Source organism: Carettochelys insculpta, chromosome 8 (assembly GCF_033958435.1).
Source record: "Carettochelys insculpta isolate YL-2023 chromosome 8, ASM3395843v1, whole genome shotgun sequence".
Lineage (NCBI taxonomy): Eukaryota > Metazoa > Chordata > Testudines > Carettochelyidae > Carettochelys > Carettochelys insculpta.
Window position 1 is genome coordinate 31,157,879 of NC_134144.1, and position 18,725 is coordinate 31,176,603.

An 18,725-nucleotide genomic window follows, 5' to 3' on the forward strand; every position below is an offset into this window, starting at 1 on the left:
CATGATGAAGGACATAAACACTAGATGGATTAGACAAATCAATTGGAAACAGTTTTTTAGAATACTTTTTACAAGTCTCTTCAGGTCACCATCAAACTACCCACCTAAACACAGTGTTTGAAACAGACTCCATAAGGTGCACCTAAGAGAGCTTCTCCAATTCCTCTGCTACCATTCTTTGTATTTAACCACAGAAGGATAAAATATGACCTCATATGTGGAGTCATAAAATATGCAACATATATTCTGACTTTTGCTTACAAGCAGTGTAGAATTACCTTCCAGTTCTTCTATATAGTGATGAATATTTTAAAACATATTTTACAATGAGATCATATTCATTCCAACAGCAAATGCTATCTCAGCATTTTCATCTTAATTCTCAAAGTTCAAATTTTTATGAACCAGTCAGGAAAAAAAAGAAAAGACTATTCCAATCTGAATACTGGAAAATGAGGTCACAGATCAGAAACAGAGAGTGGTCATGCACTACCTCATCCCACAAATGATAGTTACTTCACTCACTTTGCAGCTTCGGTTGAGCATTGTCAGACTGAACAGCTACTGAAATCTCACCGATATCCACTTTATAGCTTTGTTTTTTTAATGGCTGTGATGTGGCATTAACCCCCCCCTCAGCCCCACACACACATGTTCCAGTCTGGAGGGGTCAAGAGACACAAAGAGAGACCAATTAGCCACTGACTGCACCTGGAGGGGAACTAGGGAAAGAAGTTCACTTGGGCAGAAACAAATGGGGCATCTAAAAAGCACAGAAGGATGGTAGGGTGGCCATGTGCCTGGTTTTCAACCAAACACCTTGTCAAAAAGGGACCCTCCCAGCCTTGTGAAACCGAGTGAGTAAAGATGGAGGAGAGCGAGTGACAGAAAGGGAGGATGGAATGAGAAGGGTGGGGCCTTGGAGAAGAACTGAGCAAAGGTGGTTAGTTTTGTTTGCTCAGAAAGTTGGCAGTCGGGGCAGGGGCAGGGGCAGGGGCAGGAGGCCTGTAGCCACATTCCCTGTACAAGGGGGAGAACAGGAGCCTGTAATAGCCAACGTAAGAGCAGCTCAGGTCTTCAATTTTACAGTCCTTCCCGCTCCTTCCCTGGACTTCTTCCTAATTAGCCTATTACAGGCACCAACCTCCCACCTGAATCAAGGAGTGTGACTGTGGAAACACTGCTTGTTTCCGCCCAGGTAAGCTTCATTCCCAATTAAGACTCATTAGCCGTGTCTACACGTGCATGCTACTTCGAAGTAGCGGCACTAACTTCGAAATAGCGCCCGTCACGGCTACACGTGTTGGGCACTATTTCGATGTTAACATCGACGTTAGGCGGCGAGACGTTGAAGCCGCTAACCCCATGAGGGGATGGGAATAGCACCCTACTTTGAAGTTGAACGTCGAAGTAGGGCACGTGTAGACGATCCGCGTCCCGCAACATCGAAATAGCGGGGTCCGCCATGGTGGCCATCAGCTGAGGGGTTGAGAGACGCGCTCTCTCCAGTCCCTGCGGGGCTCTATGGTCACCTTGTGCAGCAGCACTTCGAAATTGACGCACCTTGCCACTGTGCGGCTCGTCCCGACGGGGCTCCTTTTCGAAAGGACCCTGCCTACTTCGAAGTCCCCTTATTCCCATCTGCTCATGGGACTAAGGGGACTTCGAAGTAGGCGGGGTCCTTTCGAAAAGGAGCCCCGTCGGGACGAGCCGCGCGGCGCCGAGGCACGTCAATTTCTAAGTGCCGCGGCCGCCTGCATGCTAATGAAGCGCTGAATATGCATTTCAGCGCTTCATTAGTAAACTTCGAAATGGCCATTTGCGTGGCCATTTCGAAGTTTGGGGCTAGTGTAGACATAGCCTATATGAGGCATTCTACCTGAATCCCCACTAAATCAAACACAATATTTGTAATTTTTTTATTTCTACAAAATGTTTATGATACAATACACCACGTACATAGAACCTGGTTCCCTACACGGCATATCATCCCCTATGGAGCATATGACACCTGTCTGCAATTACATCTGTAGTTAAATATTCACACACAGTAAGCAAAACATTTACGCATTCATGGGTTAACATCACTAAGAAAAATGCCTCCAAAAACTAAAGGTAAAAACTTAGGAAGAATTATTCCTTAATCATGCCCATATAAATCCATCCTTCTTACCTCCTAGCCTGCATTTCTGTCTTAGCTCTGGCGCTTATTCCCCTCAAATAGCATTTACATCCAAGAGTTTTCCAATCACAGCAGAAAAGAAAAAGGGAACTAACTGAAATGCTGACGCACCTGCAGTGGAAATGCCCAATTCTATTATCAAAAGGAATTAACTGCTGAGCATTAATTAGCCTTTTCTACTATGATAAAGAATGACTTACTAAACCAACCAAAAGTTACAAGTTACAGAGGAAAGTCTCTAGGATTTTTTTGCTTACCTGCCTAACGTCCCTCTGAGATGATAATGAAGAGGAGGCACTTCTGTGTGATGGAGTGGATGTTTTGTGACCAGGAGATACACCCTTCTCCTCTGAACTCATAGTTGCAGCTAATGTCTAGTGATGATCCTGTGCTGTGAAGACCATTCCAATATTTTTCTCAAATTCACATATAAAAAGGGGGAAGGATTTTCCACATTATTCAATTTCACAGTTTATCTTCTGGAAAGGACGAGACGGACTCAAAAGGCATCCAAACTTCACCTTAATCAAAACATAAATGGGAGAGAGAAAGGGAGAGTTTCATTACACATCTGTAATAAGTCACTGTATTTGCACTGACAGAACTTGTTGTTGTTTTATAGTATGGTTTCATCATACAATTGACATCTCACAAATATTACCCATGTTTGCTTGATATTACCGAGTGTCAGGGCAAATGTTGCTTTTCATCCTGGAAATAGCAAATAAGATATTAACATATACAAAATTTCTTAGAACAGGAAGGCCCACAGATACATTACAATTGATTTAACCATGTCCTGAAGCATCTTGAAGAACAAGACCTGTCAATCCAGGTAGCCCAGGATGGCTGCACCCATAAGGAACCAGCCAGCTCAATGTACTTCCAAATTACTCCACAGGACTAAATACTTCAAACTTTATTTAACAGGTTATTAGCAAGAACAGGATATTAATATAAACACTCCCTACCGAAGATCAACTTCAAATTTAATACCAGCTACACACACAAACATCATTTCCCCCAATTTCAATTCTTCTTCATTTGAATGGTGTGTACACACACACACACACACGCACACTAAAAACTGAGGAGAATGTCATACTTTAAACCTCATTCAGAACTATAAACTTTGTGCCAGTTGGGTTGGATCTGCAGACTTTCCAAATATGAGAAAGGCAACGTTTAGGGACAATTAGTTAAACATTCTTCTTCACAGAGAAAGTCAGCAGAGCCATGAAAATGGGATATCCAATTTCTGTCACCTGGGGGAAAAGAAAAGATGAATAAGGAAACAGATGTGTCCTCTCTCCTACTCCAGATCCCACTCCATATCTCTCCTTGCAATTGCAGAGAGTGATGAGACCTGCCATTTAGTGATGAGACCTGCTCATTTAGGCCGTGTCTACACGTGCCCCAAACTTCGAAATGGCCATGCAAATGGCCATTTCGAAGTTTACTAATGAAGCGCTGAAATGCATATTCAGCGCTTCATTAGCATGCGGGCGGCAGCGGCGCTTCAAATTTGACGTGCCTTGCCGCCGTGCGGCGCGTCCAGACGGGGCTACTTTTCGAACGGGCCCCGCCTACTTCGAAGTCCCCTTATTCCCATGAGCTCATGGGAATAAGGGGACTTCGAAGAAGGTGGCGTCCTTTCGAAAAGGAGCCCCGTCTGGACGCGCCGCGCGGCGGCAAGGCGCGTCAATTTCGAAGCACCGCTGCCACCCGCATGCTAATGAAGCGCTGAATATGCATTTCAGCGCTTCATTAGTCAACTTCGAAATGGCCATTTGCATGGCCATTTCGAAGTTTGGGGCACGTGTAGACGTAGCCTTAGTGTGACAAACTTAGAGGAGGTACAAAGACCAGGAGACTACCATACATGTCTCCGTGTGTGTGTCTGTGTGTAGATTAGCAAGAGTGAGAGATCCATGAAGATTCCACGTCTCTGAATAACTAAGCACAAAGGTTTGAGGGGGAAAGTGTCTATCCTTGAGAGTTTCTGAAAAGCGTCAGTTTAGCCATCTAATAGCTGAAGCCTTGGCAGCCTTTTTCATTTATTTTTGTGAGTGTTACATGAACAAAGCTAGAGCTTTTCTGAATTGTGCACTAGGTTCAGTGTTGATTATTAGAGCCCAGCTGATATTCAGAGTTTGGCAAAGGTAAGTGCATTTGCAGGGGTGAGAAGGGAGAGGAGAGGAGGTTGCTTGACTGTCTCTCTTTTGTTTTTACAGGTTATTTATCTAAAGGATGTATTGCATGTGGGCAAAAAAAGACAGAAGAATAAAAAGCAATTTCTTCTAACTGGGCTTATTTTGGAAATAAAACCCATATTAACTCTCAGCACAACTGTGCCATCTTCAGAGATGCAGAACTGCTGTTTTCCAGTAAGAATTTAACTCCAAAAAGATTCCTTTGTCAAAGAGCTTGCAACCAGAATGACCGCTTGTGGAAAATCTCAGGGTGTTTCTCACCACAGTGACAAAACGAATTCTTAGGGACAAGATTCCAATCCTACGATGGAGGCATACGGCTGAGAAGTTGAGGCATCTCCTAAAAGCCTTATTTCTAGATTAGAGAAAAATCTTGCATCTACCTCTTCTCTAATGACCTAGAAACATCAACCCCTAGGATTTTAGAGTGTGAGGTTTTAGCCCCATGTTATTAAGACTTTACTGCATGCACTCAAATACAAATGCTTGGTCTGTGCCTCAGTGAGCTCCTTCCATGCTGGTAACTTCACACTGTAGAGCAAGACCCTTCCAGGAACCCGGTTTGTGGAATACTTTTCCTAACAGATATAGTATTAACCCTTGGCTTGCCACTAAAAGTCCTACTCATACTTGCTTAAGACTAAAGCACACACCAAGGGAGTGCTCTTAGAAAACAGAATTTCATTATCTAGATACCTGTAGGGACTACAGTACCTTCTTGTTCTCTGCAGACTGGTTACCATAAATTCGAGAGGTAGATACCGAGCTTTATGAGACATCCAATGTAAGGCCAAATTCACATTCGTATAAGTGGACACAATTATTCATAGTACAAAGATACATTTGTACCTCTTACAATATACATGAGCATGGGAAAGTAGATACTTTGCACTGACAGACAAATGGAGTTTGCTTGTCATTAAAAAAACAGGCATTCACGACTTTTGTGTATCAGCCTGCAGTACTGTTTCCACAAGAAACAAATAGATCCCTATGACAGTCCTAACCTCTTTGAGCATCCTGTTAGCTGAAAAACTAATAAGGCGACACTCACAAACTGGGATTCTGTCTTTCACGTTAACACACTAAGGGCCGCTGGCACATTTTGTCTACATTTTCATGTGATACTCATACAACATACAAATAGGTTTATATCAACATTGGTATTTCAAGATCTACACAATTTAATACAAATCAAAAATCTATTTTAATGTTTAAAACTGCTGCACTTTAGAAAGTTTTGACATCCCAGAAAATAAAGCTGACAGTTCATTGAATTCTACAGTAAGTTCAGCCATATAATAGCTAAAAGAATAAGTTTTAAGTCATTTGAGGTGAATGATAAAAGTCATTTACATTTTGTTAGAATAGTAGATTTTGGGTGAATGAAAATCAAACCATAACCCTGGGTCCCTTTCCGTCCCTTTTCCGTCATACTGCTCCTATCTGATCTTGACTTATTTAACTTACTCGGCAAAAATTATATCGTATATATTATAGAACTGGCAGAGAAAGACAGTGATCTGACACATAAGAGCATGACCAATCCTTTAAAATGTGTTCAGGAGGAGTAGGCACTGTTGTTAGAGACAACATGGTGTTAGCAAATAGCAAGCAAGAATAGCTTTATGAATGGTCTCTTGCCCCAGCTATTGTGAAGGCCTCTCCCGTCAAGTCTAAAGCTTTAAATAAATAAATGTTAACACTTGAGCCAGACTAAGGCTTTGTCTATCCTAACAATTTAAAGCACTGCTGTGGCAGTGTTTTAACGCTGCTGTGTAGTCACAGCTTCAGTGGCGCAGGTCACTCAGCTCTACAGGTAAACCACCTCTATGAGGGGAGTAGTTAACAGCACTGAGAGCCAGTTCACACGGTTGTTTTTTCACATCCCTGAGCAAAAATTTAAAGAACAGCTGAGATAAGCAAACTCGTTTAACTTGTTAAAAAACTAACTGCAAGCCCACTTCAGGCAGTTGTATTGCTTACATACTACTTACCTATTTATAGTCACAAAACCATACCAAACTCCATAACACAAATGTAAATAGTCATTCACACACAATATAGCTTATAAACAGAACTTTCCAGTTAGTAAATTTTATAATAACCATGCATCAGCATCAGCTCGATGGTGACACATCAATAAATATTACAAGTGTTAACAAAATTAAATATTTTAGCACCCATATTGCTAACGTTTAAAAAAAGAATTAATGAACCAATTAGCGAAACATTATTGACAAATACACAGATATCAGCACAGTGGGAGAAATTATGAACACAAGTTATGATCCACAGGTGCTGACTTTTATTTTTCCCCATGGGAACTCCATCCCTACTCTGCCTGCAGTCTCACCCCCATTCTACCTCTTCCCCTGAGGTTCCATCTTTGCTTGCCTTCTTCTACTCCATCTTTGCTTGCCTTGCTGCCGGAGGGCTCCATGCATCCACCACTCTGCTCTCCATCTTCCCAAAAGTGCCCTCCACAGACTCCAAACAGCTGACCAGCCATGCCCTCAAACAGCTGTGTCTGGTGGGTGCTGAACACCTATTATTTTTTTCCTCAGATGACTGAGTCCCTGGGCATCCCTGTAGTCAACAGGTGTGCTATGATCACCAGCTGTATTGTAGAAAGCAATGGGGGAAAAAATCTCCGGCACAGTGTACTAGTTTTGAATGTTACTCTCGTGTATTACATTGAGATCCACTGCTCTTCAATAATTAGGGATTATTCTTCCAAATTCTGCCTGAAGATTGAAGCATCATATCCCCCTTGCAGCATATAAAAAGAGTTAAACTAAAAAAATAAAACCTCCAAACGCAATGAAATCTTAGTCTCTCCATAGCCAAAATCAAAGCTAGAATTCTATTGATAAGTTAACCTAAATTTTATGATCACATTAAAATCATGAAAATTAAACCAAATCTCTTGAAATGTCACAGATGGACTTTCTCCCCTTTCCATCAGTCTCCCTGTAGTGTACTATTGACTTTGACAGAAGCAGGATCAAGCCACACACCTTGGTAGACTATTTCCAGCCAACATAAGCCAAAAGAAAAATCAAACACATTCCGAAAACACAAAAGTCCAAAAAATTAAATTCACTTTATGAATATTTTTCCAGCTTTATTTGACTAGTGATAATAGCTAGTTGGCTTTAATTTAATCCTTTTTTTTTTTGACAACAACTAGTGTGCATGACCAGCTATATGAAGCTTCTTGGCAGAATTATTTAGGTCCAATACTGCCCTGTACATAGGTCTAGCAATCAGCTCCCCTAATTCCTAGTCTTGTGCCCAATCAAAAGAAAAAAAACCATATAGTCCCTAACGCAAGCACATCACTTTGGTCAAATTTTTCAGATACGGTATAAACAGTTAGAAATCCAAGTCCATACTAAGAAACCTTAATAAACGATCTGGTTGTTTTTTGTCAGGTATACTCAGAATCCACAGATGTTTTGAGGCATATAATTTCCTTCTATGTTGTAGGTAAATATATTGTAGCCTACTACACATTTTTTCAATGGACAGAGGCATTTAGCCTTATATGCTCAGCTTATTTTGTTTTATTGTTTAACCTTGCTCATTGAGTTTACGCAGAATAAATTGTACTTTATACGCAGAGACATGCAAGCACAATACTTAAGTACACACATTATAATGACAAATAAATTATAACTTGATGGATGATTGGGTTAATGAACTGAATGTCCATGTTTTTTGAGGCTGGCTTCATTTCCTCTGAAAATACAAACAAAAATATTTCATGATTTAGACAAGATCATTTAGACCTTCAAATTCATTCCTCTCCTGTTCACTTTCCTTAGAGTTATCATCTACATTTTGACTGTGCCAGATTTTCCTCTCTCTGTGAATTTGTGCAGAAAATCTTACTCATTTGCAATCCTTTTTTGGGCAAAAACCTCTTCTACTTTAATTTCAGTTTGGGTATTCTTTACCATTGCTATTTAATTTCAATTAAACTTTATAGAAGGCATGGGTATAGTAAGAAGAGGGCCTGAAATAATAGTACCATTTATCAGAGGCCAGGTATGAAACCAGCGGTGTGAGCTAAAATAGTCAAAACTATATATAAAGCAAAGTTAAGTTACAGGCAAAAGGCAAGTCCTGCTCACAGAAGGTGGCAAGGACAGGGCTAATATTGCAGAAACATACATTCCTGAGTGTACTAGGCACAAGAATATATACACAAACACACTCCAAAAAGATGATACCAGAATGCCTTGATATCAACCACATTCTCCAAAGATAACAGGAGCATGCTGGCCCATCTTAAGGACAAGGTGAGGATGAAAGCATGATGGATAGAGATGTTTTGATCAAACCAAGATATACAAAGTAATGAGTGGCACTCTAATACGTCAAAAGGGCAATATATAATTTGTTTGCAGTGATGTATAAAGAAGTGTCTCAGAGGGAGTATCTTTGGCATGTCTCAATGACAGTAGAAAGTTCTGCCACTGACTCAGCATCATCCACTGTCATTGGTCTACATGTTTTAGTATCCTCATAGAGTCTGCCAGATGCTACTACTCTGCTTCGTCATTACATCTGGCTTGAGGCTCTTCTCCCTTAACAGATCTTGTGGTCATTGGGTAGTTTGCTAGCCATACTAGCTGCCTGCACGGGGATGGGGCAGCCCACAGAGGGAACCCAGAGACATCCAAACGTCTAGCAACATCTTACCACATGGGATACACTATGCTAAAACAAATTCAGTAACATGGAATTGGCCGTATCCTCTAATATTTGGCAGTTCCCCTTCCTAATTTAGCTTTAATATTTAGACTATAGCGGATTCAGCCACTAGTTACAACAGAAGGGGAAGTTCTTGTTACACCAGTCCAGGAGAGTGGGAACCAAGTGGAAGTGCTCTTTACCCCTGAACCTTGCTAATCTGTTCACTGAGCTACGATTTTCCACTTTTTTGTGTATACTTTTCTTGGTCCTTAAGATCAAATATAACTGGGATTTAGACACTGATCAATAAAACTCCATCACTTCCCACTTCTACCATTTATCAGAGGATTACATTTGTGTTTTGAGAAATGAAGGAAATACATCAACTGCACCTTCCTCATTTTCTCATGTGAGAAGTCTAAAGTCTCTGCCTTACGTTTCTGCAATATCAATTCTCCTTTGTTAACCTATTCGTACTGCCTTCTGCTGCCTTTTAACTGAAACAATGTTAATTAAAGCAGATGAATCATAGTGAATGGTCAATCCCAGGCTGAGCTCTGAAGCAGTTGACGTATCTCCTGTGTCAATATTTCACTAAATAGTCTGAAAGATCTGTAAGTGCTGAGTGCTACTTAGTGATTTATCTCCAGTTTTTATATGGTTTGGAAGAAAGCCCATGAATCAATATTCTTGAAATAATTTCTTAGGAATGTTGTAGACAGAATAATTATGGAGTACAAAATAAAAAATGAGATATTGATTTACCATAAATAAATTCTCTACCTCAGAAACTCACTGGGTAGGGATTATTTCAATTTATTTTGATCAGTTTTGATTAAAAATACATGACATTCATGTGCAACTGTAGATGCATTCTAAATTTGATTTGGAATAGGTCCACTATTTTTATTGGAGAACAGGCTTGAAGGTTGTATTGGGATAACACTTAGATTAGCAGGAGGATGCTTACACTGATGGCAGTAGATAAATGAGGATGCCAATATTAGGCAATATGCAAGAGAGCAAAATTTAGAAGTGGAAGGAGACAAGCTGGGCCGGGTAACACAAATGGAGGGCAAGATAAAAATGAGGCACAACAGGAAGCAGTGTGGGGAAGCAGGGAAAGATTTTCAGAAGAACCCACACGCTCATCACAGGAGAACTGAAAGAAGAAGAACCTGTATGACCTCATGCGAAAGCAGAGAACTCCTAAAACTGCCTTTTCTATTGGTCAGAAAGTGGGAAAGATGCTAGTTGAAGATGCCTCCAGGGCAGGGGGGCAAACCAGCTCTCCACACCAGATGGCTCTCACACATTAAAACGACAAATGTAAGTAGAAACAGCCATGGGAAATGAGGGTTCTGAGAGAGGAATCTGATGATTACAGAACTCAAGGAATGGGATGGACTCCACTGAACCAGAGAAACAGTTAACACACAAACAGTTGATGTCCTGGACTAACACTGTCTTTTGAAAGAAACTGGTATTCACCAGGATCCAAATAAGAACATCTGGCAGTCCTCAGACCTCTGACTTATTGGTGCTTTACCTCTGAATTATTTTTATGAACTGTTGGAAGCTGGGCACTTTTCAGACATTCCTTTATTGTAAAAGGAAATGGGGCTGGGGATCTGAAGACAGAGTCTTACACTCTAGCCTGGGCAGTCTTTAGCAACCTAAATTTACATTGCTTAGGAAATGTCATCTCCATCCTCAGAGAGTATTCCAAGGGCATAGAGTCTGACCAAGCTGTTCAAACTCTGACCAAGGTGTGCTCCCCACAGGTGCAGTAGGATCAATATTTTTCCAATGCCAAAAAAAGTCATGAGTAATATTGATGAGAAGGTTATAGTACACGACTGATTTGTCCAGAGCCAGTGTTACATGATGTGTAGTGTTACCACTGGCAACAGAAAGACAGCAGGGTTTCGAAGTTCTAGTTGAATAACTCCAAATCAAATCCAATCTCAAATTATATGTCCTTCTCATAAAATTTGTGCTGCTCTGCTCAACTGCCCAGAAGAGTTTATATACTGATTAATATCTATACAGGACAGGAATAATTTGGCCATACAATTTACAGAGTGGAAGTGAATCTCCAGACAAAAATGACTTTAAAATGGGAGTGTGTGATTAAAAATATGTATTATTTGAACCTCAGCATTTCTACAGATTGTTCTAACAGCAGAGGCAGTTTTGCACTTGGAGAGGGATGATGAATAGGAGAAGATATATGTTTTGTAGATGTACAGAACAAAAGTCAAAACTGTACACCATTAATTGGGGGAGCCAATACTTCTCATGTAAAGCTTACTACATATTTTTTTGAAAGTTTGTTCCCAGAAAATAAAAAACCCAATACATTAACATCTGTTAAAGATGTAAATTAACACTGGTATTGGTCATTCATCTGAATCACGAAGAAGAAATAGGCAGAATTACAAGTAGTGATAAAGTTCTCCTTTACTATTGATATTTTGATTATAAATATTTAGAAAGATGAGTTCCTTTTAAAACAACAGAGGTCAATATTGTCAATTTGAGAAGAAATAAAGTCTTTGCTTTGCCTTCGGCACATTTTATGCTTACATGTCCAATACGCTTTTAAGGGAGCCATGTTTGCTTTTTAGCTTCATAAACCACATTTAATTCTTGTAATAAACAACAGAAACAGAGAAAAACAAAACTTGTATGATTTTTCTTCATATCTCACTATCATGCAGCTTATATCAGAAACAAACTCACTTTATACTTTAAACAAGTAACCAGGGATATATTGAAGTGGTCTGACTTTAGCATATACTGGGTTAAAACCACTGAAATGTTCAGCTTATAATTTCATTGGAAATTTGAAGGCGCTGACACATGTTAAATGCACACTTCTATTTGCTTAACAGTCCCTCCATTTTTACAATATCTTTATTTGGTTAAGCTACCACAAGTTGATTTTCTTCTCCAGAGGGATTTCCTTAATATGTGATGGTCAAATTTCAGAGTATTTAACCTTCTACATGTGAGAATGCTAAAAGGACAGGCACTCTTCCTCATTAAACCTTTCTCAAGGCATCATCTGGGTACCTACTCAACCAACCTTCATGCTGAAGGCTCATTCATTCAGGTCTTCAGTAAGGACACCATGCAAAAGTCATAGCTCAGATACCTATTCAAATGAGGGGGGCACTGTGCCCTTATTATTGACAGGTCTTGCACTAAACTGCAAGGCGTTGGTATGCCCAAGAGTCTTTGTTCATCAAAGCCAAGAAAACAGAGTTTTCAACTTAAATCTATGACTGATCTTTCATCCTTCTACAATCTTCTTTGATTCATCATCACATCAACTGAAGGTGGGACTTAGGTCAGAGGAGGCCAATTGGAGGTCTAAATTCCTTGAAACCTTTCTTTTAAGAATTTGGTTTAGTCTAAAACAAATTATTTGCAGCGCAAGCCATGCAATCCTTATGCTGGTGAAATGCTCAGGGAACTAAGTCATCTAAAAGGGCAAATTGGATATTTATGATGTGGATGGAGGGATGGAAAGGTGGGGTATGATAAAGCAAAGGGTATGACTACCATTAACTTCTGCTGATTCTAAGTTTTCATTTTTTCAAAAAAGTCTCATACATGGTTGCAGAAAGTCTAATGTTAAACTAAATGTAAACCAGTTCCATGCTATCTCCTTAAGTCTGTAGATAGCTCCAAGACCTCTGCGGCTATATAGTAAAATTAGACAAAACTCTGGTCATAGTCACTACAGTTATTCAGAATCTTTTGAGCTAAGGTGACAAGAATTACATCATCTCCCCCACTTTGCTGTTGCTCCTTGAGAAAGCAGAGGCAGACACCTCAGCTCAACACATTTCATATTATGTGAAACCCATCCCCAAACAAGCACACAAAGCTGTCTCCCACAACAGAGCTCTTTTCCCTAGAATGAGATAGCCCCAAGCACCAGGCAATTATTGTTACAAAATTGTCATTTCTAGAAGAGTTCCTGCCTCTGAAAAAATGAGAAGCAGATATCCCAAAATACCTATCCAGCCGCTAAGCCACCAGATAATTAGCATACTTCTATATCTTATTACAAGCACAGCATTAACATTATAAAACTAAATTGGAATAAAGAAAAAAAAAAAGCAGGGCCTTCCTCATAACATTCAGTGTTACAGCAGACAATCAACATTTTTACTGTAAGTTTAAAAGTCCTTCCGTTACAAAAATGTAATTTAATAGCAGGCCCTACACATCAGCAATTATGAAGATCCTATGCAGGATCCTGGAGAAGTACTAAATATTTGTGGGATATTTATAATAGGTAAGAGCCAAGCTTACCCTCTCCTTGTTAATCCAAAAATTCAATAATCTGCATCAAAACCTCCTCATTTTCCCCTACTACAGTAAAGATTTAAGAGTATACTGTTGCAATGGTGTATTACATTGGTAATATTTAATACAATGATCAAAAATTACCCTGGTCTGAGGTCCAGTCTTGATATTTTAAATCCAGGAATGGTACAAAATGATCCAAGGTGCCAGCAACTATTTTAATGTCATGTCCTTCAAGAACTCTCAAAGCAAAAATGATGTGTCAGTGGAAAGCTTGGAAACAATTTTAGCGCTGATAGGTTCTGAGATGCAAGATATTAAAAATGTCATCCTCCAATTAACATTGTCTCTTTTAGCTACTTTAAAAGCTGGATTTCCAGCATGTGAGCAGTATAAAATGCTTACCTCTAACTAGGTGTTTAAATCATGCTGGAATTGAAAAAAATCACTCTGTGGGGATGGAAAAGACCAGCTAGAATATGCTGACTTTTTTAAAGAGAGTGAACATAGTTTCATAAGACTTAAAATTAAGTTATTGTTTGCATGAAGTAGCTATTTGCATAAAACATTACAAATCCCACATTCAGGAAGTTCTACAATGATACAATTAAGTGGAGAAAAACTGGTCATAGGGAAAAATGGATGAAATCTGTTATTTTCTCCACTTCCTTGGGCCATGGTAGCTTTTGCTGAACATGGAAAGGGGGACAGCTTACAGTGTCAGCCACAGCTAAGGGGTCACTCAAACCATCTCTCAATTTTTTGCTGGGAACTTTCAGAAAAGTTACAGATGTAAGGAATCAAAACAAAAAGCAGTCAAGTAGCACTTTAAAGACTAGCAAAAGAGTTTATTAGGTGAGCTTTCATGGGACAGACCCATTTCTTCAGACCATAGCCAGACCAGCTAGCTATTTTGCTAGTCTTTAAAGTGCTACTTGACTGCTTTTTGTTTTGATAGTGTATAGACTAGCAGGCTTCCTCTTTGTTACTGAGGCTGGGAGGAATGTGTCTCCCAGAGATCATCTGCATGAGAATGCAAAGGTGTGCATGTGTGATACCTTTTCAGGCAAAGCCTAATGGGTAGCAAGTAAGCCATGAGATCTGGTCTATTGTAAACATGTAGTTGTAAAATCACAATTTAAGCTGACACTTAGTGTGGGAGTTGTGAGATCTCACCAATGCTCTGGGTTGTTGTGGGGGACAGGGCAGTCGCCTTAGCTGTGTAAGACACTGATTACACAGGGCTCCCTGGTTTAAAGCCGTGTAAAAGAGAAAGGGAGGGATATGGGTTGAGCCAGCTTGTTGAGTGCCTTGGCCCTGTCTATGCCTTGGTTATGTAAGACTGGCTTGACTAACGTGCCCCACCTGTTAAAAGATAAAGCTGGATACTAGGGAGTTTGTGAAGCCCCACACTAGAGATATCAAGAGCTGCAATCACAGAGTTCTGCCTCAGGGCAACCCCAAGCAGTGGGGTTGGGAGGAAGGGCGGTGGACAAGAGCGGATGATGGTGATCAGTGGGTAGCCAGGAGGAGGAGCGGTGGACGACAGCAACTGGCAGGCAGCCAGTGGCAGCAAGGGGAGGCTGCAGACAAGTGGACAGCTAGTACTGCCCTGGTGATGTGTCTGTGGGCTTTGGGTTTGGGACTGCACCGCAGAGGGTACACCCTGTAACTGTGTGTGGGGTAAAGGGCCCAGAGCCCCAGCAACAGACTTGGTTCTACTGCATATGGGGATGGTATCTGGGTAGAAGGGGTTTTGTCTCTTCTGTGCTGAGATATACTGCATCTGTCGCTGTAACCTTGGGGTAGGTTATGGTCTTTAAACAAGCCATTTCTATCTCAGACTCTGTGCTTGCGAGGTGGGGAGAACCACCTTACAGGCACCCAGCACGGGGGTGAAATTGTCCCAGGCCACTGGGCGGGGGCTCGAGCCGGCTGGTTGTATCCTTGACAGGAAAACCCCACAGGAGTTGAACCCGGCCCTTCTGGCAGGCATCTGGCATTAATAGAAGGGTTACAAAATATTAACATTAGATTTGATGAAACTACGGAAGTTTGGCATGGTTGATATGTAACAGCACAGTAAGAGATCTTAAAAACTGCTAAATTAAATGGCAGTCTTGTTTCAAGGTCCCATATTTCACAACCTGACAGAGCTCGGAAATGTTTTCAGGATTAGAAAACTTGTCTTATTGTTGGTCTTAGATAACTATGAAAAATATATTTGATACAGGTCTAATGTACCACAGCAGGGGTTCTCAAATGTTTTCTTTCCAAAGCGCACTAGTACCACAACAACTGTTTGTCTGAATATAAAAACCCAAAATCAACCGCCCAGGGCCCCACTCAGGCTTCTGCTTTATCCCTGGGTCGCTCCAAGCACTGGGCTTCAGTCCCATGAAGCAAGTCAATGCTGGCCTGCATAGTGGACCACATGAAACCAGCTTTCTGATTGAGAAACACTGCACCACATACATTTGCTGGTAACAATGAAACAGTACCAAAATAATTAGAGTTAATTTCAATTTCCCCAAATAAATGGACAAAGCATTGTTTATAGTTTATTAATGCAATTGATTTTTAAGTGTGCTGATTTCTTTACTCCCTAAAACACAAACCTCAGACTTCCATTAACATACATGGAATGCCCACAGACATAGGTCACCAGCACCAGGGAAAGAACCTGTGATCAGAGGGTCTCAAGCCCAGTGCTCTACCACATAAGCTAAAGGCCAGGTGGCTGTAGAGTAGAGACTTCACTCGCCCTAGAATGATATCTCAGTGCCTCTGGGTATTACATGCTTCCTGGGGCTGAGGAAGCAAATCGCAAGCTTCTGAGACCTTCCAGCAGTTTTTCCCAGCCCATGCACCAATTGTAACACTGACAGACCCAGGTCACTGGCACCAGGAATAGAGCCTACAATTATAGGGTCTCAAGCCCAGTGCTCTACCACGTGAGTTAAAGGCCAGCTGGCTGTAGAGCAGAGACTTCACTCACCCTAGAATGAGATCTCATTGCCTCTGGGTACTACACAAATAATAATCATCAGTGGCAAGAAGTGAGGTTTACCCTGCTTCTACCAGATTTCATTAAGGTGGTGCTCAAAACACTTCATGCTCAGGATAATTTCTGTAACAGAGAGTACCACTTTGTTTTTCAGTCCTCGTTCAGATGTATTCCAAAATGGGCACGAAGGGAATTAATTCTGATTTGAAATCTATAACTAAGATTGATATTCTCAATGATGACCTTAGATGGATGGGGGGGAGGTCAAGCACCTGATAATCAGATTCTGAAGAAAGTTCAGTAATCTGCCTTTCCTATTTTATGCTTGCCTACGTGATTAGGAATAATGCTCTGCCCTTCCAGAATCCCTGGCGTATTTGCTCTGATCCATCAGACAGAGACAAATATCTACAAGACCTTTACCAAGCTTTCCTCAAACTACAATACCCACCTAAGGAAGTGAGGAAAGAGATTGATAGAGCCAGATGGGTATCCAGAAGCCACCTGCTACAAGACAGGCCTCGCAAGGAAAACAAGAGAACACCACTGACCATCACATACAGCCCTCACCTAAGACCTCTCCCACGCAATCATTAGTGATCTGAAACCCATCCTGAACCATGATCTTTCACACACACAGACCTTGGGAGGCAGGCCTGTCCTCGCCTACAGACAGCCTGCCAACCTTAAGCAAATCCTCACCAGCCACTACAAATCACAAACCAGTGACTCTAGGCCTGGAACCAGCCCCTGCAAGGGTCCTCGCTGCCAACTCTGCTCCCATATCTACACCAGTGATTTCATCACAGGACCTAACATCAACCATACCATCAGGGGCTCCTTTACCTGCACATTTACTAATATAATATATGCCATCATGTGCCAGTAATGCCCCACTGCAATTTACATTGATCAAACTGGACAGTCTCTCCATAAAAAAATAAATGGACATAAATCAGATGTCAAGAATGGTAATGTACAGAAGCCGGTGGGTGAACATTTCAGTCTCCCTGGATACTCAGTGGCAGATTTAATGGTGACAGTGCTGAAACAAAGAAATTTCAAAAATCAAATGGAGAGAGAAATCTCTGAGCTGCAATTCATTTACAAATTTGACTCTATTAACCAAGGATTAAACAGAGACTGGGAGTGGCTCGCATCTTACAAAACCAGCTTCTCTGCCCTGGGCGTTAATATCTCCCCATTAGACTCTGACGAAGGCTCACATCCCTCGTCTGATCTGACTTGTTTCTTTCCTCTTTGGATAAGTACTATTGATACTGGGCCATTTCTACCTTGCTGAATAGACCTTGTCAGCTCTAGCCCTCCCTCTTACTGGGACCCTACTCTTTAAATACCCCTCTGGAAACCGCCCCCCCCAGCATCTGATGAAGCGGGTCTTTGCCCACGAAAGCTTATGCTCCAAAATATCCGTTAGTCTATAAGATGCCACAAGACTTCTTCTTGTTCACTGAGAAGAAGTTTTTTGGCTTCTTATGCAAGCACAACTCCCACAATAGCCTTGCTGCCACATGATGCAGGTGGGGCAGTGGCTGGCAGGCAGGCAGCACAACAAAAAAAATAATAAATGTTGAGACAGAACCACAAAACTCCCTGCAGGGGCTGTTTGTAATGGGCAGATGCGCTCACAGCGCTAATAGCAAAGGAAGAAAGACATTTCTCAGGCTCTCATACAAACATGACCCCACAGCCACAGGCTTCCTGGTCCCGCTTTGAAATTCACAGTCTTCCTGTTACCTAATTCCTGTGCACCTGGAGAGCAACAGCCAGAGCAGAGCACTGTGGGGCATTGTGGGTTATATGTGGGAACCTCTGGAGACAAATAGATTTGATTTTAAGACATGGCGCTTCCACCCTGGCCTTTAATTGAACTTTTAAATTCAAACTTGACACTACACCCAGCAGATACCAATGATATTATGATACTGATATCAGTGTTCCCTAAATCAAGCTAATGGCATTTACAGTGGTGACAGTCACGCTGCAATATTGAGCTAACTGCCTTAAATTCGAATTTATCTTGTAGTGTAGGCATAACGTAAGAGCAGAGAGATTATATTACCTCTGTTTTTGGCACTGTCATGACCACTATTGTGATAATGTGCCTAATTCTGGCATCACAATTCACCAAGCGTGTTGACATACACACAGATGAGCCACAAGAATGATTAAATGGCTGGAAAAGATGCCTTGTAGTTATTGACTCAACGAGCCTAATCTATTTTGCTTAACAAAGAGAAGGTTAAGGGATAACTTGTTCACAGTTTACAGAGGT

General features: G+C 41.1%; 1 protein-coding gene across 5 annotated transcripts in view; it reads right to left on the bottom strand.

The window, feature by feature from the left end:
- OSBPL6 (oxysterol binding protein like 6) overlaps nucleotides 1-18,725 on the bottom strand; it is a 256,719-nt gene that overhangs the window by 149,266 nt on the left and 88,728 nt on the right. For all 5 annotated transcript variants that reach the window (XM_075000735.1, XM_075000737.1, XM_075000734.1 and 2 more), the window contains exon 2: nucleotides 2,440-2,703. In XM_075000735.1, the coding sequence (XP_074856836.1) occupies nucleotides 2,440-2,541 (102 nt within the window). In that variant the 5' untranslated portion in view covers nucleotides 2,542-2,703. The remainder of the gene's footprint in view (nucleotides 1-2,439; nucleotides 2,704-18,725) is intronic.